The sequence below is a fragment of the Schistocerca serialis genome, chromosome 1 (assembly GCF_023864345.2).
Source record: "Schistocerca serialis cubense isolate TAMUIC-IGC-003099 chromosome 1, iqSchSeri2.2, whole genome shotgun sequence".
Taxonomy (NCBI): Eukaryota; Metazoa; Arthropoda; class Insecta; order Orthoptera; family Acrididae; genus Schistocerca; species Schistocerca serialis.
The window spans coordinates 843,064,308-843,092,185 of NC_064638.1; the positions used below are offsets into that span (position 1 = coordinate 843,064,308).

A 27,878-nucleotide genomic window follows, 5' to 3' on the forward strand; every position below is an offset into this window, starting at 1 on the left:
TTGCCAGAATTCTTATAATTACAGATTGCATCTGTAGATTGTGCTGTTGTCAAATTTCGTTGTTAACCCTGGTCTCCATATTGTCACATTGAATTATTTCTCACCTGCAGACAGGCAACCCAATTAACCAGATTCGAAAAGCGGGCTGCCTTCGCGCTTTCCCTGACACAGCGTTTCAAGGGCTTGCACCCACGAATTGACGCTTGCCCCGTGACAAACGCAATCCGTACTGAAAACATGTAGTGTGCGTTACAAACTTGGAGAGAAACTCTGTCCATTGATGTGTCTGTTTTCAGTATGTCTTGGAGATTTTGCGCAGTCATCTTCTTAAACCCTAGAGGTACGTACGAATAAACCTGTAGCTGCTAACTCTCACCTCCGACCCTCCTTGAAAACGGAACGGTGGAAAACATTCTTTTCATATTGCTACGTCTAATTACGACAGCCGGCCGGTGTGGCCGAGCGGTTCTAGGCGCTTCAGTCCGGATCCGTCCGCCTGCTACGGTCGCAGGTTCGATCCTGCCTCGGACATTGATGTGTGTGATGTCCTTAGGTTAGTTAGGTTTAAGTAGTTCTAAGTCCCTAAGTCCCATAGTGTTCAGAGCCATAATTATGACATGCATTAAAGCAACCATACATTAATGTCTTTGAAATAAAATTGGGAGTGAAACGGTTAAAAGAGCATAACGGTCGCTTTGGAACGCTGTAATTTAGAAAGTACTAGGAGGTCATGTGACTGTACACCATGAGTGTTCAAATGGTTCAAATGGCTAAAAAATGGTTCAAATGGCTCTGAGCACTATGGGACTTAACATCTGAGGTCATCAGTCCCCTAGAACTTATAACTAGTTAAAGCTAACTAACCTAAGGACATCACACACATCAATGCCCGAGGCAGGATTCGAACCTGCGACCGTAGCAGTTGCGCGGTTCCGGACTGAGGCGTCTAGAACCGCTCGGCCACAGCGGCCGACACCTTCAGTGTACATGATGGCATTGAAGTGGAGTGGAGTGTATAGCTCATCTGGTTGTATGGAATCGCCGCAGTAAGGTGAGTCGACCTCTAGTCATGACAGAACAGCAGAAAACATATGTCATGTTTGGACGTGCTGTGAGCAAAACTGCTCCACCTTTTGGTGTACCAATATCTTCCGTGCAACGTGTCTACAGAGAATGCTATATCTCGCAGCCCTGTAAAACTGTGAAAGAACAACGGTCGTAAAAAGATCCTAGCAGACAGAGAAAGGAGAGACTGTCGCGACTTGCCAATGGCAATCTCCTTCAAACCCGAAAGGAACTGTTGCTGTCAGTCAACGTAGTTGCATCTCAAGCAGCTTCCGAGCGACCGCTGGGAATAGAACTGCATGCAGTGATTTGGAGTCGGGTGCTTCGTAAAAGGCCATTGCTTACGGGGGCAGATTAGGCTGTACGTCTTCAATGAAACAACCTGTAAACTGGAGGTGTAGAGCAGACTGAGGATTCGATGTCTTGACTCCTCAAATGTTGCCCTCGAAACTATTACATCTTCATGATGAGCCTCGTATGGTGCGCTATATCAGCTGAGCTTGATCCTACAAAACCTGTATCTCTAGTACTATTTGTGACAGGGGACGAAATGTAGCAATCGTCATTTCCGCAATTTGATAATTCTATAGCCGCGCGGGATTAGCCGAGCGGTCTCAGGCACTGCAGTCATGGACTGTGCGGCTGGTCCCGGTGGAGGTTCGAGTCCTCCCTCGGGCAGAGGTGTGTTTGTTTGTCCTTAGGATAATTTAGGTTAAGTAGTGTGTAAGCTTAGGGACTGATGACCTTAGCAGTAAAGTCCCACACACATATTCAAACTTTTTTTTTATAATTCTATCGAATCTGATAATCAGTGGGTGGCTTCAGAAAGATTTGGTGTACCTGAAAAATCTTTTGGACTCTCTTCCTCACTGAACTGAGGCCGAGGTTCGAGTTGGAGTCAAACGTATTAGCATGAAGTCCCCGACGAGTAAGTAATTTTTTGTCGTATTTTGTGCTTACCATCACTTCCCTCCTCTGGTCTTACACAGAATGGATGAAAAGAAACTTTTTTAATCGGTCAGTAAATATGCACACCACCATTCGAGAGCTCATACAGAAATTTCCAGGTAACAGATTGTGCCTTTTTACTTCTTTGAACCTGGACCACTTGTAGATCATCACGTCCTCTCTCAAAAGTTTACATTGGATAAATGAAATTTTCACTTGCTCCAACAATGACTACAATCCTACTTAATTTTATGCTGTTATTTCTATACTGCCTCAATGATACATTAATTCGCTTGCGGAAGCTGCACGGAATGAGATAGGTAAATAAATTAGTCTTCAATAAAAGATAACTACCGGTCTCAAATATTGACAACGAATTCCTTCTGGAGCTTAGTATTGCATGGAAGTGGAAAATTCGGAAAGCGCCACTAAGTATACACGCATAGATCACCTAATTCCCGTGAATTACGGGTCAGTGGTTTGTAGTCACGAAGAGTTTCCTTTGCTCTACGTCTATGGTCACAAACTATTTGTTAACAGATTACCGGTTTCGGTCTATAATGACCATCATCAGATCTGCAGCAAAAATTGAGAAAAACATAACTACACTCGCAGATTGTCTACAGCTTAAAAACAATACGTAGACCATAATGAAAAGTACTACTGACAATATATGCATGTGTGCGCTTTAAGTATGAAGAGGCATACCTGTTTCATAAAAACGAAGTCCTAATGTACTGTAGCCATAGTGACATCGTCAAATGTTAAATGCAGAATCAGCACAAGCATCGTCAGATATATATAAATAACATCGTATGCACGAGTCATGTTGTCAGTAGCACTACTGTTGAAAACAAGCTGCCGTACAGTAGCCACAAGATGTTTCTGTTGTGAGTTCACCAGATGTCGCTAATGTCGGCATACACTAGTTTTCAATAATTAAGTGAACAGCGAAAATAAAGTGGGATACAATAGTTGAAGTCTGTAATGAGCTTATAACGTACAAAAGGCATTACAGTAATAAAAAGCAATAAAAAGAACACGACAAAAGTAAGCTTGTTACAAAGAGGAAGAGTTAAGCAACAGTAGTTGACATATGGATGTCAGCAAACGTAGAATTAGGTTCAAATGGTTCAAATGGCTCTGAGCACTATGGGACTCAACTGCTGAGGTCATCAGTCCCCTAGAACTTAGAACTAGTTAAAGCTAACTAACCTAAGGACATCACAAACATCCATGCACGAGGCAGGATTCGAACCTGCGACCGTAGCGGTCTTGCGGTTCCAAACTGCAGCGCCTTTAACCGGTAGAATTAGGAGAATTCCAGTTAGATCATCAGCAAGTTTCTAAAAAAATAATGTTGAAGTAGCCATCAATAACGAATTTGGTTCTCATTACGATCTCCCCAAAAATTAGACTTAAAATTTTATCTTATAAAAACATTAAAACATAACTGAAATTAATAAAATACGACACAGATAGACGAGCCACAACAGAAAAAGGAATGAAGCAATTACAAGGTGAAATAACAATAACTAAACCTGCCAACTGGCAATGACTATCTAGGTAAATTGACACTGAAGCAAGCAAATCTCTGGGTTAGTCAAAAATAAAAGGAGATTGTGTTAGAATGACGAGAGTGAAAAGCGGTAACAGCAAGGTCAATAATATGGAGAAAATTTAAAATTCAGGAACCGTCGAATACTATGAGTAATTTAAATAACAGAGTAAAGAGTCAAGAGAATAACATGGAGACTCGAAAAATCATTTGAAAAATGATAACTATTCGACATGCAAGAAAACGTCGCAAAAAAATCCAGTTTTTTCTAAGACATTCGTGAATATGTTAAAGCGCTACCAGGCTCTAAATATTAGCTTCAAGAAAGAAACGTGTAGACTTCGGTATAATAATACAGAAAATAATGAAATACTTGGAAAATGTGTTTTATAAATTGTTAAATAGCACAGAACCGAGTCACAAATAACAATTTTAAGATTTTGTAAGAATGAAGAAAAACATGTCATTAATCAATGAAGAAATCAGAGAAGCCGCTGCAACTCTCAAAAAATAACAAAGCCAGTGGGGAAGATTCCAAAACAGCTGAAATTCTGAAATGATCACGGGTAATAACTGAAAAATTATCTTTGAAGAAATATGGAAAACAGACATGATGAAACGACGAAGAGAAGAGAGCACATCGTCCCTAGTTGGCCAAAATGCAAGAAGAGAAAATGGGCTTTTGTAGCTGAATGGTACAAGAAAGCAATCTGATTCTGCTACATCTCTGATAGCTGCTATTCTCTGTGTGGATACATTGCGTTTCCGAAGTGTCAGACTCAGCCACCAACACATTTACCTCGAGATGCCGGCACGGTAGCTCAGCGTGTTCGGTCAGAGGGTTAGCTACCCTCTGTAATAAAAAAACTGAGTGAACGGATCAACGAAGAACCTCAATGGGTGTCATCGGACGACCGCCCCTAACAAATTCAACGAACAATATACAGGGTGTTACAAAAAGGTACGGCCAAACTTTCAGGAAACTTTCCTCACACACAAATAAAGAAAAGATGTTATGTGGACATGTGTCCGGAAACGCTTAATTTCCATTTAGTCATTTTAGTTTCGTCAGTATGTACTGTACTTCCTCGATTCACCGCCAGTTGTGGGCTGACGAGAATCCGCACGCAGTTGTGTAATCGCGTCATCAACACAGATTTTCTGTGAACGTTTGGGCAGGCATTGTTGGTGATGTCTTGATTGGGCCCCATGTTCTTCCACCTACGCTCAATGGAGCACGTTATCATGATGTCATACGGGGTACTCTACCTGTGCTGCTAGAACATGTGCCTTTACAAGTACGACACAACATGTGGTTCATGCACGATGGAGCTCCTGCACATTTCAGTCGAAGTGTTCGTACGCTTCTCAACAACAGATTCGGTGACCGATGGATTGGTAGAGGCGGACCAATTCCATGGCCTCCACGCTCCCCTGACCTCAACCCTCTTGACTTTCATTTACGGGGGCATTTGAAAGCTCTTGTCTACGCAACCTCGGTACCAAATGTAGAGACTCCTCGTGCTCGTATTGTGGACGGCTGTGATACAATACGCCATTCTCCAGGGCTGCATCAGAGCATCAGGGATTCCATGCGACGGCGGGTGGATGCATGTATCCCCACTAAGGGAGGACATTTTGAACATTTCCTGTAACAAAGTGTTTGAAGTCACGCTGGTACGTTCTGTTGCTGTGTGTTTCCGTTCCATGATTAATGTGATTTGAAGAGAAGTAATAAAATGAGCTCTAACATGGAAGTAAGCGTTTCCGGACACATGTGCACATAACATCTTTTCTTTATTTGTGTGTGAGGAATGTTTCCTGGAAGTTTGGCCGTACCTTTTGGTAACACCCTGTAGAACAAGATGAGATCTACTAAAAAAAAAAAAAAAATAAATAAATAAAAAATAAAAAAAAGTGTGTCGCGACTTGCGACTTCACGATGGGCGACGCAGAGGCACTACTTACGGGTTTCCCTCGTCGGGGTCCTCCATGCGTGTCCAGGCGGAGAAGGCGGCCAGCGACTCCTCGATGCAGGGCGGGTAGCCGGCGGCGCACAGCGCGTGCTTGGCCAGACGGCCCAGCTTCGAGTCCGGCTCAGACTCGTACAGCGGGGTCACCAGGCGCCGCACGAACAGCTGCCCACGTCAACAAGGAAGGCCGTTACACCACGCGCTCCTCTCCATCTCTCTCTCTCTCTCTCTCTCTCCCTCTCTCCTTCTCTCCCTCTCGCTGTCTCTGCCTCTCTCTCTCTCTTTCTCTTTCTCTCTCTCTCTCTCTCTCTCGCTCTCTCTTTCTCACACACACACACACACACACACACACACACACACACACATGCACACACAGACACTTTCACTAGCAACGAATTCCGAGGTAGTTTTCTGGTGGAGTGTTATGCATCATAGAAATTATAAGATTTTTCGAAAGCAAACCATGCCGTCATCAATATCTGACCAGCCTAGCTAAACACTCAAAACTCAGGGAAGCCCAATATAACAACAAATTGACTGGGTAAAATATTTTCAGTCTTCAGGCTACGAGTCGGCCGTTGTGACCGAGCGGTTCTAGGCGCTACAGTCTGGAACCGCGCGACCGCTACGATCGCAAGTTCGAATCCTGCCTCGGGCATGGCTGTTTGTGATGTTCTTAGGTTAGTTAGGTTTAAGTAGTTCTAAGTTCTAGGGGACTGATGACCTTAGAAGTTAAGTCCCATAGTGTTCAGAGCCATTTTTTTCACGCCACGTCAGATCAATACGCTTCAGCTGTGACAGAGCGTCCTGAGATCCGTTACCCAAACAATTTGTAATAGTTTTTTACCGCCTTGATTACAAATGGTTTTTTTTTTTTGTTTATTATTTTCGGCTTCAGTTCTCATCGAAAACCATCACCAGATGTTCAACAGAAGTAGTACTGTAAGCATGCAGAAAACTTTGAATCGCGGATGTTCCACAAAGCAGAATATACACTAAAACATCCGTCCTGCAGTCCTTGCAATATTCGTTGAGCTTATATTCCTTGTGGACCCTGCATCATTATTAGTTAAACAAAAGTACTTACAAATGAGCGAGTTGGCGCACAGGTCAGTACACTGGACTCGCATTCGGGAGGACGGTACAAATACCAGTCCGGTCATCCACATTTAAGTTTTCAGTGATTTCCCTAAATCACTGCAGGCAAATGTTGGCTTGGTTCTTTTGCACGGGCACAGTCGATTTTCTTCCCCATCCTTGACTTGTGCTCCGTCTCTAGTAACCCCTATGTCGACGGGACGATAAACCCTAGTCTAACTTCCTTCCTCCTTAAAGTACTTGCATTTATGAACAGCAGACGATATGAAAATTACGTGATTGTCTATGGGTTTATAGTACCCTCAAGTTCTCTTACATTCTTGCATTAAACTGAACCTTAATATTAGGAAGGAAAGTAACATCGTTCTATTATTTTATCCATCAAATACAGGTAAATTATATTAATTTTTGTTGTCTTATCCAGTAGTTACAAAATTATACTTTGCAATAAGTGATAATGCCCCAAATTGCATTAAAATACATTGTACAAACTCTAGAGATTGATTGATGAGAGGATTCGAAACAAAAATCGTCTAATGAACTTATGTCCGGAAATGCATGGTTTCCATGTTAGAGAGCGTTTATTCAATCATACATTCTTACACAGACTGAAACCTAATATTCGTTGTCCCATGCAATTACAGTTGTATAGTATGTGCTGAAAATGGTTTCCATGTGCCTCAATGCATGCGTGTACGCGCCGTAGTATGTTCTGCCTCACACGTTCACATCGACCACGCTGCGTCCGAACAGAGTCAAAGCCAGCATGAATACGTTGCTCCAGTGTCTCCACATCTGGAATCGGCTCTGCATACACGATACTTTTGAGATGCCTCTTAACCAGAAAACATATTGGTTGAGGTCTGGTGAACGAGCAGGCAATGCAACTGGCCCCCTCGTCCGATCCGTCTATCAGTAAAGGCACGATTGAGATGCGTCCAGACGGTTAACGGCGAAGAGGGCTGGAGCACCATCATATAGCAGCCGCAAACCCTTCGAATCATCACTGGCACTTCTTCCAGCGGTGGACGCAAAGTCACCCGCAAGAAATGCCGGTAGTTTCAGCCTGTCAGGCGATGTATCCTCTCATCAAAAATACGGTCCCCATTTATCCCGACCTAGCCTAACTTTTAAAAAAGAACACAGCAATATAAATTAAATGTGAAGATGTTTCACTAATTTTTCTTATTTAACGTCTCCGTACCTTAACATTCTTTACAACGTAAGGTTGAACTTAATCTCAGCAACCCTTAGACTCTCGGACTACAGCCAAAATAACATGTCCTCTAGGCTTCTACAAAACAAAAGGCCTTCTTGCCATCTGTAATTAATAGCGAGTTACCTTCAGCATTTTAACCTTTATGCACTTTAGCGTTTATACAGTCCCCCCCCCCCCCATCCTCTCTTTTTAGCTACTTCACAAAGTACACAAATTCGACGATCCTGGCTGCCCCATACTAGCTGACAAATGCAACCATTGTCTCTCTCCACCTTCCGTTGCTTTAGGTGGGACTCCAAATCACTTACTTCGTACTGATTCTATCGCAACCCCCCCCCCCTTTCCCCGTGATGCTCCTACTCTCACAGTTTTTACCTTCTTACTCCTTTAACTGGTTATCTCACTAATCCCGCAAAACCGAGCACACGCTGGTCACTCGGCTCTTGTGCCGCCTCACTTCATTGCTAGGTCCTTCGAGGTGGGTGTCTGATAAAGCTGTCGTCTGGAAATCACACATCCGTTTACAAAAGGAAAGCAACTCTTTGCAGCTATAACCAACCCTTATCTGCCTGATGTTTACACATAACCTCAGAGTTCCCGGAATCGCTGCGGTTCCACCACCACTCCAGGTATCGCACGGGCTTCGCAGCAACCATTACGGTGGATGGGTTTGCTTTGCTGCGTTCGGCGATACCAGAGACCTTCCACCTGAGCACGTAGGTCAGTCTGCTTCCTGGTTCCATTATGTAGCCACACAACACACACTTCTCTCACGACGACCATTAGCCAGGAAAGTGTTAGTGTCCCTGGGACCGAGTTGCGACCGCAATCCGTAATACACCAAAGCAAAACTTAAGGACGCAAGTAAGATTCTCAAGATGTATCACTGTCAAGTAACATAGTTCGATGAAACTTGGACCATAGTTAGAAGGAACTACTACAGTGAAGTGCAGTGCAGTTCAGAAGGTAACTGAAACAAATGTGCAATGAGACGAAGAGAGGTGACACTTTCATTCGGAGACAATGATCACATGAAGTCACAGCGATACATTATGGCCTCCTGTATATCACAAAATGTGGGACATGCTTCTTAATAGAGTTTGTGATCACCACGGACGGCAATGTCTGCTCTGAAATGCGGTCTCGCGCTGGCCACAAGGGCGGTAAGGAGTTCTTGCGGTATGGCGTTCCATTCCTCAGGCCAGACTAGGAAAACCGAAACAGGTCGAATAGGAGATAAACAGGTGTGGTCGCAAATTTTTGTTCGGTGGTAGGAGGAAGAAATTTCTGAGAATGTACGTCTGGAGTACAGAATTGTATGGCAGTGAGACATGGACTGTCGGAAAACCAGAACAGGAGAGAATCGAAGCATTTGAGATGTGGTTGACGAATGTTGAAAGTCAGGTGGACTGATAAGGATAAGGAATGAAGAGTTTCTGCACAGAATCGGAGAGGAAAGGAATAAGTGGAAGATAATGAGAAGGAGAAGGGACAGGATGATAGGACATCTGTTAAGACATCAGGGAATGACTTCCATGTTACCAGAGGGCGCTGTAGAGGGCAAAAACTATAAAGGAAAACAGAGATTGGAATACATCCAAAAAATAATTGAGGGCGTAGGTTGCAAGCGCTACTCTGATATGAAGAGGTTGGCACAGGGCAGGAATTCGTGGCGGGTCGCATCAAACCAGTCAGAAGACCGATGACTCAAAAACAAAATAAAGGAAGAAAATCCATTAACAATATACTGAAAATTCTGGCCTCTGCTGTAAGAGTGTAGGGGTGGGGAAGGGCATTTAAAGGTCATATTTTTATATTGTTCTTGAATAACTCGAAAACTGGCGCTTCTAGTGGAAGTGTTCAACAAAACGAAACGAAACCACATTAAATTTTACACAAACAAATCCTACACATTTCTTTCTCTAGGACTAATAGTTTCACGTGTTACACCATTAAAACGATGTTTTTAATAATCCACGACTTTATAACAGCACCTTTTTTTGCTGGAATTTATGTTAGTTTTGTACTGGGAAATATTTTCTGTACAAACGGCCTGTTACAGTTACTAAAAAAACGTAAAAAAGTTACCTTCAAACACCCCCACCCCAGCCCCACGCTCACGCCCCATCAGTCAGGATTTTTAGTATGTTGTTCATGGAACTCCCTGGTACCACTGTACAAAAAATTAGGGACTACAGGAATTTTTCTCCTAATTTTCTTTCGTTGACCGGACTAGCTGCACCAACTGCTGGATGATCGTCGATGCATGCTGGTGCGTTGAAATACGCCTGCCCAGCACAAAAAATGGTTCAAATAGCTCTAAGCACTATGGGACTTAACATCTGAGGTCATCAGTCCCCTAGACTTAGAACTACTTAAACCTAACTAACCTAAGGACATCACACACATCCATGCTCGAGGCAGTATTCGAACCTGCGACCGTAGCAGCAGCGCGGTTCCGGACTGAAGCGCCTAGAACCGCTCGGTCACAGCGGCCGGCTCCCCAACGCATCTCTCACATGCGCCATAGGATTTAAGTCAGAGGAGCGACCAGGGCAGCATATTCGCCGAATATCCCGTCGTTCCAAAAGCTCTCTCAATTGCGCTATTCGATACTGTCGCTCATTGTCATCCGTAAAAATGAGGTCATGGAGAAATTCAACCCTGAAAAGTTACACATGAGGAAGGAGTGCAGTGTCAAAATAATGTCGACGGATGAATGTACCGTGTTCAAAGATCTGGAGGTCAAAACGTCTACGGAAAATTATAATTCCCCACACCATAACACCTGGACCGCCAAAACGATCATATTCGAGAATTAACAGGTGTATTACGTGTTCGCACCTATCGCCATATGGTGGTACGTCCAGACTCATTACTCAGACTGAACCTGCTCTCATCAGAGAAAAGGGAAGCAAAATGAGATACGTTAATGTATATTTAATGAAAATCAAAATAACATAGTGCATCATTTCTATAAGAATGGGTTCCTCTGCCAAGGACATACACCTGTGAAACGGAAAGAGCTTCTTGTAGGGCGGGTGGATTAAGAAATGCCGTCAGTGCTGTTCGAGTGTTCTGTGCGTAGTGTGTGGCGGATTCGGAAAAGACGGCGAGCAATGGTACTCATGTATTCCCTGTGTTTTTGGTGTTATTCTGAATGCAGTGGGTGGGGTAGTACTGAAAACTATAACTGTGACTCCTGCGTAAAGAAGCCTAAGTTGTTTCACAGATATGCAAAAGATAGTTACCGGATACGTTTATACTCGAGTCTTCTTTTCATTTTTGTCGCTATTTTACAAGGAAACTATTATTACTGTTTTTTATCTATTCCATAGTTACTAAAGTTGACTTTTTCGCTATTTTATTTTGTAAACTATGTTGTTCAGTGTTTTATTTAATAAACATAATATTCAGCACATATATGAGATGTATGGAATTAAATATCTTATACCATTCGTTGTGCCAATTTACCCCACTTACTACGTCATTTTACCCGGTACGTCGGATAAATCGACGCACTGCAATGATGTCACAATTATTAGATTTCTCTGAAATGTGTAGCTGCACATTTAATGTTTAAAGATATGTTACAGTAAGAACATGTGGCTAATGCTTCACGAAAACTGGAGCCTCTAGGTATTATAAAGGTTATAGCCAAAATGTCTTAGCTGGACCAAATTCCCCCGCATTCTCCTTCCACGCATGGCAAAAACCGAGGCAGTTGCATATGGACCTCTGCAGCAGACACTCTGACTGCTGTTCATCGGCGACGAAGGCTGGAATTTGCACGCCAGTATCTGAACTGGACGTCCAGGTAGTCTTTTCAGATGAATCATGTTTTATGGTCCATCGGACAGATGGCATTTGGAGTGTAAGCCATGATGTGTCTGAAAGCAAACATCTTGCAACAATCGACGGAAACGTCCAGGCCAGAGGGCATTCCCTGGGTGAACTCATCATTCTGGAAAGCACAATGGATCAATAAAATTAGGAATCTATCCTTGGGGACCATGTTCACCCCTACAAGCAGTTTGTTCTTCCTCGACAAGATGGCATCTACCAGCAGGACAATGCAACGTGGCACACAGCTCGCAGTGTACGTGCGTGGTTCGGACAACACCAGTATGAGTTTACTGTATTGATTTCCATGAGCGTTGTTGTACTTCCTTCGTTCATCGATCAGCTGAAATCTTTCTTATGTTACCCTTGGTTTCTTCGCAGTCACCTTCTTGGCACCTATGTTTTCTTTCCAACTTCTGTGATTGCCCCTCTTACAGATGTCCATTCTTCTGCAACTGAACTGCCTACTGAGCTATTCCTTATCGGGGTATCTTTAGCCGCAGATTTAAGTCCAAACGAGAATCTGTGGGACTTCCTCAATCGGATTAAACATGTCTTGGATCCTTAACTGAGAAGCAGCTGCACATGGTACTGGGGTCGAATTGGCTCCGCATCCCTGTCAGTACCGCTCCATATCGATGTCGGTACGTTCCAGAACCTCAGTACCTCTCTTCCTGCACGTCTCGCGTTTCAAAAGGTGGTTATATAATCACATTTCCGGACTGGCAAGGGGCGCCTGGTCCCCGGCACGAATCCACCCGGCCGATTTGTGTCAAGGTCCGGTGAGCCGGCTAGTCTGTGGATGATTCACTTGACGTCTTGCACCTCATAAGGACTCCCCATACCTCCCTACCCTCTCCCTTCACTTCAAATTACGGTCTTATCGACACCTCCAACCGCTCATTCCTTCTTGTCTCCCAACTTCCACTTCTTACTCCATCGATTCCTCGCATCTGTCCTCCATCTTTATAACCACACCTTCCTACCGTCCTCAACGCCTAATCTTTTTTCTCTTCAGCACCAGACGATCTTTCCTAGGGCAGGTCCTCCAAGTTATACTGACAATGAAGTGTTCCTCTTTAAGATCAGTGTTTTACGAGCGCGTGCTGCAAAGTAATGCCTCCAAATTTATTTGTGATAACTCTGAAACCTTTTTAAGTAAAACAAACATTATTAACATTCTACATCTTTATTCTTCATGACTACATATTTATTTCTCAACATAGTCGCCGGCCAGTGTGACCGAGCGGTTCTAGGCGCTTCAGTCTGGAACCGCGCGACCGCTACGGTCGTAGGTTCGAATTCTGCCTCGGGCATGGATATGTGTGATGTCCTTAGGTTAGTTAGGTTTAAGTAGTTGTAAGTTATAGGGGATCGCTTCATCACTATTAAAGTGAAGTACTTGCAGGTGTTCTTTAAATTTTGGAAACAGATCAGCATCAGATGGGCCGAAGGCAGGACTGTATGGAAAATGATAAACGACAGTGAACCGAAAGTGTCGGATTTTTGCAGATGTCGGAGCTATGGCGTGTGGTATGCCATTGTCATGGTGAAAGGTGGACGAACTCTTTTAATTCGTGCTTTCAGTTTTCTGACAAATTACGGGAGGCTGTTTCTCACGCATCGACATGGTTACGTTACATACTGCCTTGTTACACGCTTCAGTTTGGAGCCCTCGAGTGGTAGAGTGTTGCAAGTTGCAAGTTGCGTCACCGAATAATATGCATGACATGTAATACGTCAACCGATATTGAGAACGGAATAAAAAATTCTGAGCCATTACTTTTCAGCACGCCCTCGTTTATGGATTTTTAAATAGACTTATTGTTTTTCGTTTCATATTTTTATTATTTTCGTTAGAAATTAAAACCGTGTATGGTTCAAATGGCTCTGAGCACTATGGGACTTAACATCTGAAGTCATCAGTCCCCTAGAACTTAGAACTACTTAAACCTAACTAACCTAAGGACATCACACACATCCATGCCCGAGGCAGGATTCGAACCTGCGACCGTAGCGGTCACGCGGTTCCAGACTGAAACGCCTATTACTGCACGGCCACACCGGCCGGCTGATTGCTGCAGAAACGAGTTCTCCACGTTCGCGTACACCACCGCTACGCTACCACGCAAAGATAGGGGTTACACTCGTCTGCAACCCAGGGAGGGTGGGGGGGGGGGGGAGGGGGAGGTCCACCGGGGGCCGAACGGCACAATAACCCCGAAAGAGTGGTTCGGTGTGGGGTGGAGGAGGAGTCAGTGGACTGCGGTAGTGGGGTTGTGGACCACTGCGGCTGCGGCAGGAACGGAGACTCTCCGTCGATTCTAGGCCCTCGGTTAACGTACAATACAATAGTCACATTAATGTCACTGGACAGTGTATATTGTCCATATGTTTGGTAGAGTAGTGTAGTTTCTCCCATTGCCGTTAAAACTAAGAATAATTAGCACTGTACTAAAAGCGCCGTGCAAAACGTTGCGGTCAAGGACTCCCTAAATGTACCGTTACGTAGTAGCAACCGACCTTGAATTTGTCGTCGACGTAGGTGCCGGAGAGGCGGCGGCCGAGGTGGTCGGCGGCGTTGAAGAAGGCATCCCAGACGCGCGGGTCGCGTTCGGTGCCGACGGCGAGGAAGCGCATGACGGCGAGGGCGGGCGCGGGCGCCAGCTCGCCCGCCAGCAGCAGGTTCCACGCGTCGTGCACCAGCTTGGCGCGCGTCAGCGCCGGCAGCGGCCGCAGCCCTGAGCCCTTCGCCGCGCTCGCCTCCAGGTACTCCGCCAGCAGGCGCCAGTTGGCCGCGTCGTAGTTCACCATGAACATGCCTGCCCGACACGGATGCTTAACAGCAAAGTGACTGTGAGGGGCCTTACAGGAGACGAACTACTCTAACACTGTGGTCAGATTGATACTATAAAACAGAACAACCTTTTTTCTTTGGCCAACTTGAGAGACCTTAAAGCGTCATACGGTAACTGACGACATACTGTCAACCTTTTTCTTCTTTGTGTCATCACTGTGTAAGACGTGTATATTTCTATTGTATATTCTCAAACCACAATTTGTGGAAGATGTTTATATTTTATTAACAGGATTAAGTAGAAATAATTAATATTTGTCATTATGGAAATAATTGTAGTGGCAGGGAATGTCTGCACCAGAGTATCGTTGGCAGAAGAGACGGCACAGTGATACAATTTTAAAAAGGGCGGGAGAGACCGCATATGGATACATTTTACGAAAAGAACGGGAAAGACCGCACATTGATACATTTTATAATGGTAGCAGGGATTGTCTGCACCAGAAAGCATTGTTGGCGGGAGAGACCGCACTTCAGCGTTCGTAGGAAGTCAGTAGTAAGCGAGATGTGAAGCGAGTCGGTAGCAGGTCTGAAGCGAGAGGTTGAGAGGAGCGGTGTGCCTGCCAGCCACCAGCTATGATTTACAAGAGATTATAAACGGATGTACAGAGACATCAGCTAACTATTATCATAAGAGGAACTAATATAATAGATTTTCTTTTTTTTTTTTTCAAACTCAAGACTACCGAAGGTATGTTTGCGCAATGCTAGTCGTAAGATTGTTGTAAAAAGTAGGTGACGGGCCGAGTGGCCGTGCGGTTCTAGGCGCTGCAGTCTGGAACCGAGCGACTGCTACGGTCGCAAGTTCGAATCCTGCCTCCGGCATGGATGTGTGCGATGACCTTAGATTATTTAGGTTTAATTAGTTCTAAGTTCTAGGCAACTGATGACCTCAGAAGCTAAGTCGCATAGTGCTCATAGCCATTTTTGAAAAAGTAAGTCCCATTTGAACGTTTGTAAAATCATCTCATTACCAACAGTAAATATCTGAAGAATCGTTTCAGAATAAAATTAATTTTTGCCAGCAATATTGCATTACTGATTATAATCCATCCCAAAAACCATCAACGTAAAACCTTGCAAAATTTTATTGTTGTCAAGATAAAGTTTAACTATGAATTACGTAACTTCAGTCAAATTAATTAAAGAATGACGTCAGCTTTGGTAATAAATACGACGACTTATTATGAGAGCCTACGAGCAGCTAATAGAGTATAGTAAAACAGAGTAAGTATATTCATGTCGCAGTTCGATGTAGCAGTCAGATGGCGATCCAGTAGCAGTAAAAAAGGTAAGGAGCAGTTTTGGATTATTGCAGGTAACGTCTGAGGGCCACGACGACGACACATTCTATGTTTCGTCGAAATAATCAGCAAATCACTTTTAATGAGCAGCACTTAAATTTGTATGCGAAGATTGCACTTATTATTATTGAGAAAGAGAATTAGTTTCAAAGGGAATATTTCATTTGCTATTATTAAGCAAGAGATAGAAATCCTAAGGGAAGGTTTCATAGGTTGTTGTAGAAGGGAAAGTTGTGTAACAGAAGAGATATAGAGGAGACGGGAAGGTTTCAACTGTTCTGACTGGTTTGATACGGCTGCTGTGCCAATCTCTTCATCTCAGAGTAGGACTTACATGCAACCTACACTGAAGAGCCAAAGAAACTGATATACCTGCCTAATGTCGTGTAGGGCCCCCGTGAGCAAGCGGAAGTGCCGCAGCACAACATGGCATGGACTCAACTTATGTCTAAAGTAGTGCTGGAGGGAATTAACACCATGAATCCTGCAGGGCTGTCCATAAATCCGTAAGAGTACGAGGGGTGGAGATCTCTTCTGAAAAGCACGTTGCAAGGCATCCCAGATATGTTCAATAATGTTCACGTCTGGCGAGTTTGGTGGCCAGCGAAAGTGTTTAAACTCAGAAGAGTGTTCCTGGAGCCACTCTGTAGCAATTCCGGACGTGTGGGGTGTTGCATTGTCCTGCTGGAATTGTCCAAGTCCGTCGGAATGCACAATGGACATGAATGGATGCAGATGATCAGACAGGATACTTATGTACGCGTCACCTGTCATAGTCGAATCTAGACGTATCAGGGGTCTCATATCACTCCAACTGCACACCTCCCATAGCATTACAAGCCACCATCAGCTTGAACAGTCCCCTGCTGACATGCAGGGTCCAGGGATTCATGAGATTGTTTCCAAACCCATTCACATCCATCCGCTAGATACAACTTGAAACGAGACTCGTCCGACCAGGCAAAAGGTTTCCACTCATCAACAGCCCAGGCAAGGCATAAAGGTTTGTGTCTTACAGTCACCAAGAGTACAGGAGTGGGCCTTCGGCTCCGAAAGCCCATATCGATGATGTTTCCTTGAATGGTTCACAAGCTGACACTTGTTAATGACCCAGCATTGAAATCTGCAGCAGTCTGCGGAAGGGTTGCACTTCTGTCACGTTGAACGATTCTCTTCCGTCGTCGTTGACCCCGTTCTTGCACGATCTTTCTCTGGCCGCAGCAATTTCGGAGATTTGATGTTTTACCGGATTCCTGATATTCACGGTACATTAATGGAATAGTCGTACGGAAAAATCCCCACTTCATCACTACCTCAAAGATGCTGTGTCCCATGGCTCATGCGCCGACTATAATACCATGTTCAAACTCACTTAAATCTTTATAACCTGCCACTGTAGCAGCAGTAACCGATCTAACAACTCCGCCGGACACTTGTTGTCTTATATAGGCGCTGCCGACCGCGGCGTCGTATTCTGGCTGATTACATATCTCTGTATTTGAGTACGCATGCCTATACCAGTTTCTTTGGCGCTTCAGTGTATGTCATCAATTATCTGCTGGATGTATCCAACTCTCTGTCTTCCTATACAGTTTTTATTCTCTACAGCTCCCTCTAGTACCACGGGAGTTATTCTCTGACGTCTTGACAGATGCCCTACCTTTCTGTTCCATCTTGCCAGTGTTTTCCATATATTCCTTTCCTCACCGATTCTGCGGTGAACCTCCTCCACCGTTACCGTACTAATCCACCTACTTTCCGCCCGCATCTCGTGGTCGTGCGGTAGCGTTCTCGCTTCCCACGCCCGGGTTGATTCCCGGCGGGGTCAGTGATTTTCTCTGCCTCGTGATGGCTGGGTGTTGTGTGCTGTCCTTAGGTTAGTTAGGTTTAAGTAGTTCTAAGTTCTAGGGGACTGATGACCATAGAAGTTAAGTCCCATAGTGCTCAGAGCCATTTGAACCACCTACTTTCCAATATTCTTCTGTAGCGCCACATCTTAAATGCTTTGATTCTCTCCTGTTCTCGTTTTCCCACAGTCCATGTTTCAATACCATACAATGCCGTGCTCCAAACGTACATTTTCACAATTTTTTCCTCAAATTAACACTTACGTTTGATATTAGCCGACTTCTTTTGGTCAGAATTGCTTTTTTTATCAGTATTAACTTGCTTCTTACGCCCTCCTTGCTCCGTCCGTTATAGGTTATGTTGCAGAGTAGGTGGCAGAATTCGTTAGCTTCATTTACTTCGTGATAGCCAGTCCTGATGCTAAGATTCTCATTGTTTTCATTTCACATATTTCTCATTACTTTCGCCTTTCTTCGATTTCCTCTCAATCCATATTCTGTACTCATTACACCGTTTATTCCAGTCATCAGATCCCGTAATTTTTCTTCACTGTCACTGAGGATAGCAATGTCATCAGCGAATCTTGTTATTGATATACTTCCACTCTTGAACCTTCCTTTTATCTCCGTCATCGATTCTTCGATGTGTGGATTGAACAGTAGGGGCGAAAGTCTACATCACTGTATTACACCTTTTTCCATCCGAGCACTTATTTCTTGGTCTTCCTCACCTCTTACCTCTTGTACATATTCTATATTCTGTCTTTCCTTATAGCTGACCCCTATTTTTCTCGGAATTTCTAATATCTTGCACTATTTTACATTGTCGAACGCATTTTTCCAGGCCGACACATTCTATGAACGTGTCCTGATTTTTCCTCTCTGGTGCCTTTACCTTTCCTAAAGCCAAACTGACTGTCATATAACACATCCTCAATTTTCTTTTCCATTCTTCTGTGTATTATTCTTGTCAGCAACTTCGATGCATGAGCCGTTAAGCTGACTGTGCAATAGTTCTTGCACTTGTCGGCTCTTGCAATCTTCGGAATTGTGTGGTTGATGTTTTTCCGAAAGTCAGATGGTATATCACCAAACTCATACATTCTACACGTCAACACTAATAGTCCTGTTTTTACCACTTTCCTCTATGATTTTACAAATTTTGATGAATTTTATCCGTCCCGTGGGCCTTGTTTGATCTTAAGTCTTCTGAAGCTAAATTCTGATTCTAATACTGGCTCACTTATCTCTTCTACATCGACTACTGTTTATTCTTCTATGACGCCATCAGAGAAGTCTTACCAATCTTGCTTTTAATATCGTCGAAGCCTGTTTTGACTTTTTGCCGGCCTGTGTGGCCGAGCGGTTCTAGGCGCTACAGTCTGGAACCGCGCGACCGCTACGGTCGCAGGTTCGAATCCTGCCTCGGGCATGGATGTGTGTGATGTCCTTAGGTTAGGTAGGTTTAAGTAGTTCTAAGTTCTAGGGGACTGATGACCTCAGAAGGTCCCATAGTGCTCAGAGCCATTTGAACCTTTTTCTTTTTATTTGTTTTGACTTTTCTGTATGCTATGCCTGTCCTTCCGACAATCGTGTATTTTTCGATTTATTCACTTTTTCATGCAGCCATTTCGTCTTAGCTTCCCTGTCCTTCCGATTTATCTCATTCCTAAGTGACTTATATTATTGTATTCCTTATTTCCCTGAATATTGTTGTACTTCCTTCTTTCATCGATCAACTGAAGTATTTCTCCTGTTACCCATGGTTTCTTCGGAGTTACCTTCTTTGTACCTTAGTTTTTCTTTGCAGCTTCTGTGATGGCCCTTTTTAGAGATGCAGTATCTATAGCCTTGGAGAACTTTAGACGTATACCTTCATTACTTAGTACTTCCGTGTTTCACTTCTCTGCTCACTGATTCTTCCTGACTAATCTCGCTAACTTCAGCCTACTCTTCATCACTACTAAATTGTGATCTGAGTCTGTATCTGCTCCTGGGCACACCTTACATACCAGTATCTGATTTCGGTTTCTCTACCTGGCCATGATCTAACCTGACTGAAATTTTGGCGTATCTCCCGGCCTTTTCCAAGTATACTTCCCACTCTTGTGATTCTTGAACAGAGTATTCGCTATTACCATCTGAAATTTATTGCAGAACTGAATTAATCATTCTCCGCTCTCATTCCTAGTACGCGGCCTATATTCTCCTTTAATCGTTTCTTCTACTGCTTCCCCTACAATCACATTCCAGTATTCCATGTCTATTAGATTTTCATCTACCCTTACGTTCTGAATTACCCGTTCAATATCCTCAAGTAGTTTCTCTCTTTCTTCATCTTCAATTTGCGACGTCGGCACCGACACCCGAGCTATTGTTGTCAGTTGCTTTGCTGTCAATTCTGATGAGAACAACCCTATCACTGAACTCTTCACAGTAATTCACTCTCTGACCTATTTTCCTATTCATAACGAATCCTTTTTCCGTCATACCTGTTGATATTATCCCACATTCAACTGACCAGAAATGCATATTCTCTTTCCACTTCAATTCGCTATATCTAGATTGAGCCTCAGCACTTCCCTTTTCTAGCTTCTTTAACATGTTTACCCTGTCCAAACTTCTCACATTCCACGTCCAGATTCGTAGAATGTTATCATTTCGTTGGTTATTCCGTCTTTTTCTCATCGTCACTTCCCCCACTGGTAGTTCCCTCCCGGAGATCCGAATGGGGCACAAGTCCGGAATCTTTTGCCATTGGAGAGATCATCATGACACTTCCTTCAATCACAGACCACATGTCCTGCTAGACAAAATGCGCTATTACAGTGTGCGGCAGTTCACAGGGGTATCTGCCCCTCTATTGATGCTGACCTACCGTCCAGTAGAGCGTTGCTGAAGGCCAGCCGCCTCCCTCGACCTTTCAAACTCACGTCACCTGACCCTACCTGCAGTGCAGTTATCAGTACGCGGCTGTCCAACATGTGAATCTGCTGCCTAATTATAAGGGCCGATCAAAATATCTCCATACGAGCGCATTGCTGCAGTGTATATGTAACGTAGCGTGACTCCGAGTTTATGTAAGCACTGAAATCTAGACAAGGGATTAGTGTTGTATTCGTGTCTTTCCGTCGTGAGTGCGGTAAATGTGGGAACGTAAACTATGTCGAAGTTATTGCCAAATGCATGCATACAGGTGCAACGTGTAGTTATTCTTTTCTTGGCTGCCAAAGTACAAAAACAGGTAGACGTCCATCAAAGACTGAAGGGTGTGTATGGGGCAGCGTATCTGTCTCAAACTACTGTTGTAGAATGGTGCGCTAAGTTTCGTGCTGGTCGCGATTAGGAACAAGATTCCAGTTGATATGGGAGGCCAGCAGAAGTTACGCTAACCCAAGTGTGAGACACTCGAGCATCCGCCCTATAGTCGTGATCTCTCCCCATGCAATTATCACGTCTTCGGTCTGTTAAAAAAAGGTCCTCAAAGGTCGACGATTCCTGTCGGACGAGGATGTACAGCAGGCAGTTACTAACTTCTTCACACAGCAGGACACCGTGTTTTACCAAACGGGTATCTTCAATCTGGTGTGACGATCGGATAATTGCCTCATTGCTCACGGTGACTTTGCCTGATTTACATACCGATACTGGAGAGTACGGCCTTCAAACGGACATTTTTTTATCGCCCCTTGTAAGTTTTCCATTCAACCGCATCTGGGGAATTTTACTACACCTATAGTTAAAGACAAATTAATTCTGGTAAAAGTTACATGCATTGTGGAGGCCCAGTGTCCTCAAAATAAGTGATTGTACGTTTCGTAGCTTCTCCGAAGCAAAACCAAAGACGGCGCTTATCATAATTCACAGAAATTGTTCAAAAGCCAGTGGCCCAAAGGCCACACGTTAAACTTTACTCACACGAGACTTTGTTTTATCAATGCCATAGCACAGTGAATTTACATTGTGGAGATACAGCTATGGCTCTTTGCCACGAGGGACATATCTCAGTTCGCCAGGATAATTTGGAAAGCCGGAAATAAATAATTAGATATTCTCCGAGCCGACAAGTTCCACTAAATTACGTGTCACGACCAAAAGGTCATCAGCGACAGCAATATCACAACATTTCAGTAGTGAAGAGCTTGCTAGTAGGCCGCGCCCAACCTACTACCTCCATACTGGGGAGTGATGCGCTGCACATGACTTCTTGCGTCTAACAGAACGAACTCTTTACTCTACAGAGGGGTGTGCGCTGATATAAACTTCCTGCTTCCCAGACTGCCTTTGCCTTTCGCGGGCATGTGCTCTACAAACCGAGCTACCCAAGCACGACTTACGACCCTTCCTCACAGTTTTACTTCCGCCAGTATCTCATCTTCTACTCTACAAACTTATAAGAAGTGATTATATCATTCTCTATAATTTAGTGATATTGAGACAAGCTCTAGACGTTAATACATGCTGCGAATTTTCTACTGTCTGCCACAATAAAATGTTAGGTGGACTATTTTTGCCTTGTACTGGGTCTGCTGATGGACTCATTAACAGGAATCAAAGTGAAGGGGTGTCCACCCCTGGAATCAATGTCTTAACTTTTACATTGGGTTCTTTTTCAGTATCCCTGCTCTGCACCTCCGCTTCCCAGAGTGAGCTGGCTCAGCCCACCATGCTGACTGGCGGCCACGCCTGCTCCCGAATGCGCTGTCTGGTCTCGCGCACCAGCTACGACTAGTAAATTCTGATAGGCTTGCTCAGTCAAACCTCAAATAGCTCCACTACATATACTCTGATAGTTATGTTCTTTCCACCATTCTTAGTGTAATAAAATACTGCACCAATTAATATATTCTCCAGCTAATTACTTTTCTTAATTATTATGTTTACTGATTAATTTACTTCATTATTAACTTCAGTGTGCACAGTGTTATGGCACCACTTCTCAAGTGATTATGACTCCCTTTACGATCACTATCATCTACGAGCTTTTTCATGTTGGATGCCACAGCTACTAATTTGTTAGAAGACAGTTCCTTTGCCTATCTTGGCTGTTTTATGATCACAGTCATTTATTTCACACAGTCAGCTGATTATCAAGTGCTTACTCGTAATCTCATAATTTTACATTGTCACCCTGTGTGGGTAAATTCCAGACGCAAACTACATACAACCACACAGGATGACTGTGTAAAATATCATCTTGTTGTTGACTCGGTTGTTGAACTCTTGAGTCGGACCCCTGCATTCATCCCAATGTCTTTTGTCACTTTGTGACATCTTCATTTTTCATCTCATATCGGATGGTCTCTTTTACTGTCCTATATTTGAATCTTTGAGCATCTGACTGTGCTTCCCTCGACTGGTCTCAGCTTCTAAATGTAAAATTAACATTGCCTCTGCGTACTAATCACTTCAGACAATAGATGCCACAAGGATACTGGGAGCTGAGGACAATAACACAGGATCGGCTTGTGGACAGCGCTCTACTTGGAGAGGGGTTAAGCTGGGAGTGTAGAAGGTGTCAAGTTGCCCAGAGCATCACCTCAGAGGTACGCATCACCAAAAGAGATTGAGCTGGAGATCGACACTGCACACCAACGTGTCATCAGCCATCCACCCAGACTCACAACATCGACTCTGACAAATGGTGTGATAAAGTGGTTAATTTCCCCACCCCCTCCTACACTTCCAAATACTTACGCACATGCATATTCAGTCAAGTCTAAAAATTTTTGAGTTCAAACATTTTCCATTTATACTAATAATCTGGTACTGCGGAGAAGAGGCCCCCATAAAGGGTGCAAAAAAGGGCAGCTCGTTTTGTATTATCACGTAATAGGGGAGAGAGTGTGGCAGATATGATACGCGAGTTAGGATGGAAGGCATTAAAGCAACGACGTTTTTCGTCGAGGCGAGATCTATTTACGAAATTTCAGTCACCAACTTTCTCTTCCGAATGCGAAAATATTTTGTTGAGCCCAACCTACATAGGTAGGAATTATCATCAAAATAAAATAAGAGAAATCAGAGCTCGAACAGAAAGGTTTAGGTGTTCGTTTTTCCCGCGCGCTGTTCGGGAGTGGAATGGTAGAGAGATAGTATGATTGTGGTTCGATGAACCCTCTGCCAAGCACTTAAATGTGAATTGCAGAGTAGTCATGTAGATGTAGATGTAGATGTGGATCTCAACTACGTTGAAATACTGCTTTACCTTGTTTGTAACAGTCCCACCTGTCGCAGTATATTCAAACAGCAAATTTCGGCAGAAACACTTGCAAAACAACCAGAATTCCGATGTCACGATGGTCATGGTGAGACGAGAATTTTGCTCTCGGAATTTTGACAGCAAATCACACCCTGATGCACAATGCATTCTTTCTAGCGTCAGCTACTGGAGTTGGATGAGCATTTCGGTGATACTTTTGCGCTTACTAAAGGAACTGTTGAGGAAGCTAGCTGATCTTCGTTGGATCTTTCCTCTTTCCTGTGTCCTGTCGGATAATGATCCCATAATGAGGAGCTATTTTCTAGTATTTGTGGAACGACGATTTTGTAAGTTAACTCCGTGGATGGGCTATGCTACCACTTGAGTCTTCCGTAATGAACCAAACGGTGCCTGTGAGGACGGACCACTCTCCCGTTTCTTCCAGGATCTCCCATATTGCATCAGTTTTTCTTTGATCTTATTGTCTCTCTTGTTCACCGCCTCTTTATGATGCGTATTTCGTCAGTGTTCAGTGTTATAAATATCAACCCCACGAAGAACTATCGATAGTTCAAAATGCCTGACAGACAATTCTCGAAACATAATAATCGGTAGTATTGTCGACACAATAGTGAATACGGAAAGAAAACGGTTTTGCTCAGTGGCATGTGAAAAGTGGAGACAGAACGACAAAGTCTACGGATCTGGTGTGGTAGTGAGAAGAGAATGTGTTGGCCTCGTACCGATCAGTAGCTATTGTATAAATAAGGCACTGAAGTAAAAGGGACTCGTGAGAGCTGATTATAGAGGCATTCGTGTTTAAACACATTCGTTACATTATTTACTTCTCAACTGAATCACACAAGCTTACTGTGCGCTATGTAAGAGGGACTTCAGTATCGATCGTTGGTTTAATTCTGCATCCAACATTCCTCTATAGAAATGCACAATCGAAGCGAAAAAGAAGTGAAAGAGTCCTCAAATTTACTCAAATATTTTGGTAATGGCAGCAAGGACATTAAAAACTTTGCAGGTGAGCTAACAATAGTTTTCCATACTGTCAGATGCAGAAGCATGGATTGTGGAAATTAATAATCGAATTATGTTTTCCATGATTCTAATTTGGATAAGTTGACGATAAGTCGCAGTACTAAGGCAGAAGGCCGGCCGGGGTGGCCGAGCGGTTCTAGGCGCTACAGTCTGGAACCGCGCGACCGCTGCGGTCGCATGTTCAAATCCTGCCTCGGGCATGGATGTGTGTGATGTCCTTAGGTTAAGTAGGTTTAAGTAGTTCTAAGTTCTAGGGGACTGATGACCTCAGTAGTTAAGTTCCATAGTGCTCAGAGCCATTTGAACAAGCAAGGCAGAAGCAATTGTGAAAAAGGGCTCCGACCTACTACCGTGAAGTAATGACCAGGTTCTGGAACACTGTTAACCCTTCGAGAAGATTCCATTTGACAGAAGAATGTGGCAGCGCTACTTTTTCCACATGATCAGCCTCCCGACGGCAGTATTTGGACCCCATGCGGCGGGCACGTAATCAGTGGACAACTAGGCTATGTTATGACACCCGCGGTGCCATGAAAACAATGATGTACCTACGACGCAGCTGTCATCACCGTCAGCGTGCCTCGAATCCTGGACCACTGTCTGGCCGCTCAGACTCTTCATAGCCCTACGATATGCCTCTACCATGGGTCTTTTTGCCGGAATCCAGTCACCTTCCCATGTTCCAGGGTGTGAACTGAAGTCGCCTCAAGTTTAGCATCGTTGGGACCTGGCGCAGTCAGCCATAGCGGTCCATCCTCTGATGAGGAGTTCAGAACATTGGGTCATCCTGCCATCACTTAACCGCCTTCCCTGGGACAACAGCTGGTGCCACTGCTGGACCTGCTATGGGCTTGGTTAAACAAGATATCCACGGGAGGCTGATGCAGCATCAGCGGGTGCTTGGTATGCCCTGCCACTGACAAAGGCATCGTGCCAGGAGACGCTGTGGCGGAGTAACTGCCGCACTCACCGAGGTTCCAGATATCAACACCCGTGGCCAAGAAGGCTGAATCATTTTTAATAATAAACAATAAGGGGCACTTGTATCTACGGATTGCCTTCTTCTGTTGCACTCATATTCATCTTCAGTGGAGAATCATTCTCCCATTCAAAGCCATCCCGTCACTCCGTCACACTTCTAATGAATTTCGATCTGGCATCTGACTTTCCGCTTTCAATCACTCTGCACGCATACTTCCGCCCATTTAACTGAATGACTGTTTCCACTGTTTGTTCAGGAAACAACAATGAGTCTTTCCGCAATTCTGTGTACAAAACGCTACATTTGTTCACATTGAGAGTCAACTGTCAACCCCAAATCAAGAGGGATTTGGGACAGTAGCCGTCGGCTTTGACCAGTATAGTAAAGATAATGACTGTTTTGATGTAATTTCTTGATGCATATTTTGAGTTAAATTTCTTTATAGCACTTATAGGTTGTATATCTTCGTTGGATTCGAGAGCTATTGTTTTCTTAATATTTGTCGTCTATGAGAAACAAAAGCTGTCTATTCTGGTTCTGAAGGAATTATAATACTTAGTCGTTTTATCAGCCTTATTTTTACTACAAATTGGGTGGTACAGTATATCGAGGTTTCCACACTAACGGTACATCTCTTACGACACTCGATTCGTATTTTTTTCCAAAAACAGTTAAAGTTCTGTTTGAGATAACCGTTTTGAGACTTACTCCTGATACGTAATCAGATTAGCAAAACATTTTCGCAGTCTGCACTTGAGCTGTAAAACGACAGTGTGTGTCTTTCTACACTCTGCTTCGATTGCCGTACGATAAATGGGTATTTTCTTTTTTTTAGTTCGTGCTGTGTTGCTGTATCCATTACATTCTTTCACGATATTTGATTACTTTTCTTTCCTTTTCCCTTGCTAAGCTTGAAAAGTGCCTGTTGTCCGCTGTTTCATTTCCTCGCCACTGCACTGGACTGCAGTGTTAAATTTTCTCACTGGTATTGATCTTGTCTTGAGTTATGTAGAAACATTTATTTCCACTGATGTTTTAAAATTTATCTCATTCAATTATTTTCTGCTTTTGTAAAACTTACATGAACTTGTGTATCCTGTGTATCGAACAAGGTGTGAAGTGAGGTTTGGTATACTGAGGGATCATTGAAAGTATTAAAGGTTTTGTGGGAAATCAGACAATGTTTTTAATGAAAGTGTTGCAGAGTACTCTCATTTTTTTAGTGATAGTAATCTTTCAACATTTTCCATATGTCATAATGTTCTGCTGTAATCTTGGTTTTGCTATTTGTTGATGATAATGAGAGGAGGTTGTAAGAATGAGTTTTCATTTTCTTCTTAATTATGTGGTTCGAGAATAATTACTGAGGAATTTTAAGATCATTTCTGTCATTTTTAAGCAAATCTGGACATGAATTTTTATGTTGTAATTTGATATCTTATGGGGTCATTTTGAATTTGTTGGCTGCTTCTTTGGTAGTATTCGTATGCAATGTATAATGGAGAAACCTGCAGTTGGTCAGAAAGGGACTAGGTATCTGTTTTGTAAAAGAAGTTGAAATAGAGAAGTATCTCAAGTCACAGAAAATTTTCATTTAGATATCCTAGCAGTTACTGCTACCAAGAGAAGTGATAATGTACTTGACAGTGATTCAGGTATTGTTCCTAGCAGTGCAGGAGAGTGTGTGCTAGCTATTAATGTTGATATTATAAGTCACGACTTCAGCAGTGTTGTCATGAATGAGAGTGAAATTATTTCTGGTATGGCTCAGCAATACCAATCTGTTGACAGTTGTGGTGCATAAGGAGATCTTTCTATTGTTTCTACTAGTTGTTCCGTTCAAATTCAACACAGGAATACTTTCAGCTCTAACATTTACAGTTCTTCAAAGCTTTTTAATAGACTGATGACATTTATAAAGGAAGATAGTAG

At 43.5% G+C, this 27,878-nt stretch overlaps 1 protein-coding gene across 1 annotated transcript in view; it reads right to left on the bottom strand.

Moving 5' to 3' along the window:
* The window catches only part of LOC126485007 (aminopeptidase N-like), a 260,634-nt gene that overhangs the window by 86,245 nt on the left and 146,511 nt on the right, over window positions 1-27,878 (bottom strand). Inside the window, exons 12-13 of the mRNA XM_050108615.1 lie at window positions 14,228-14,526; window positions 5,540-5,709 (exon numbers count right to left, since the gene is read on the bottom strand). Coding sequence (XP_049964572.1) covers window positions 5,540-5,709; window positions 14,228-14,526 — 469 coding nt within the window. The remainder of the gene's footprint in view (window positions 1-5,539; window positions 5,710-14,227; window positions 14,527-27,878) is intronic.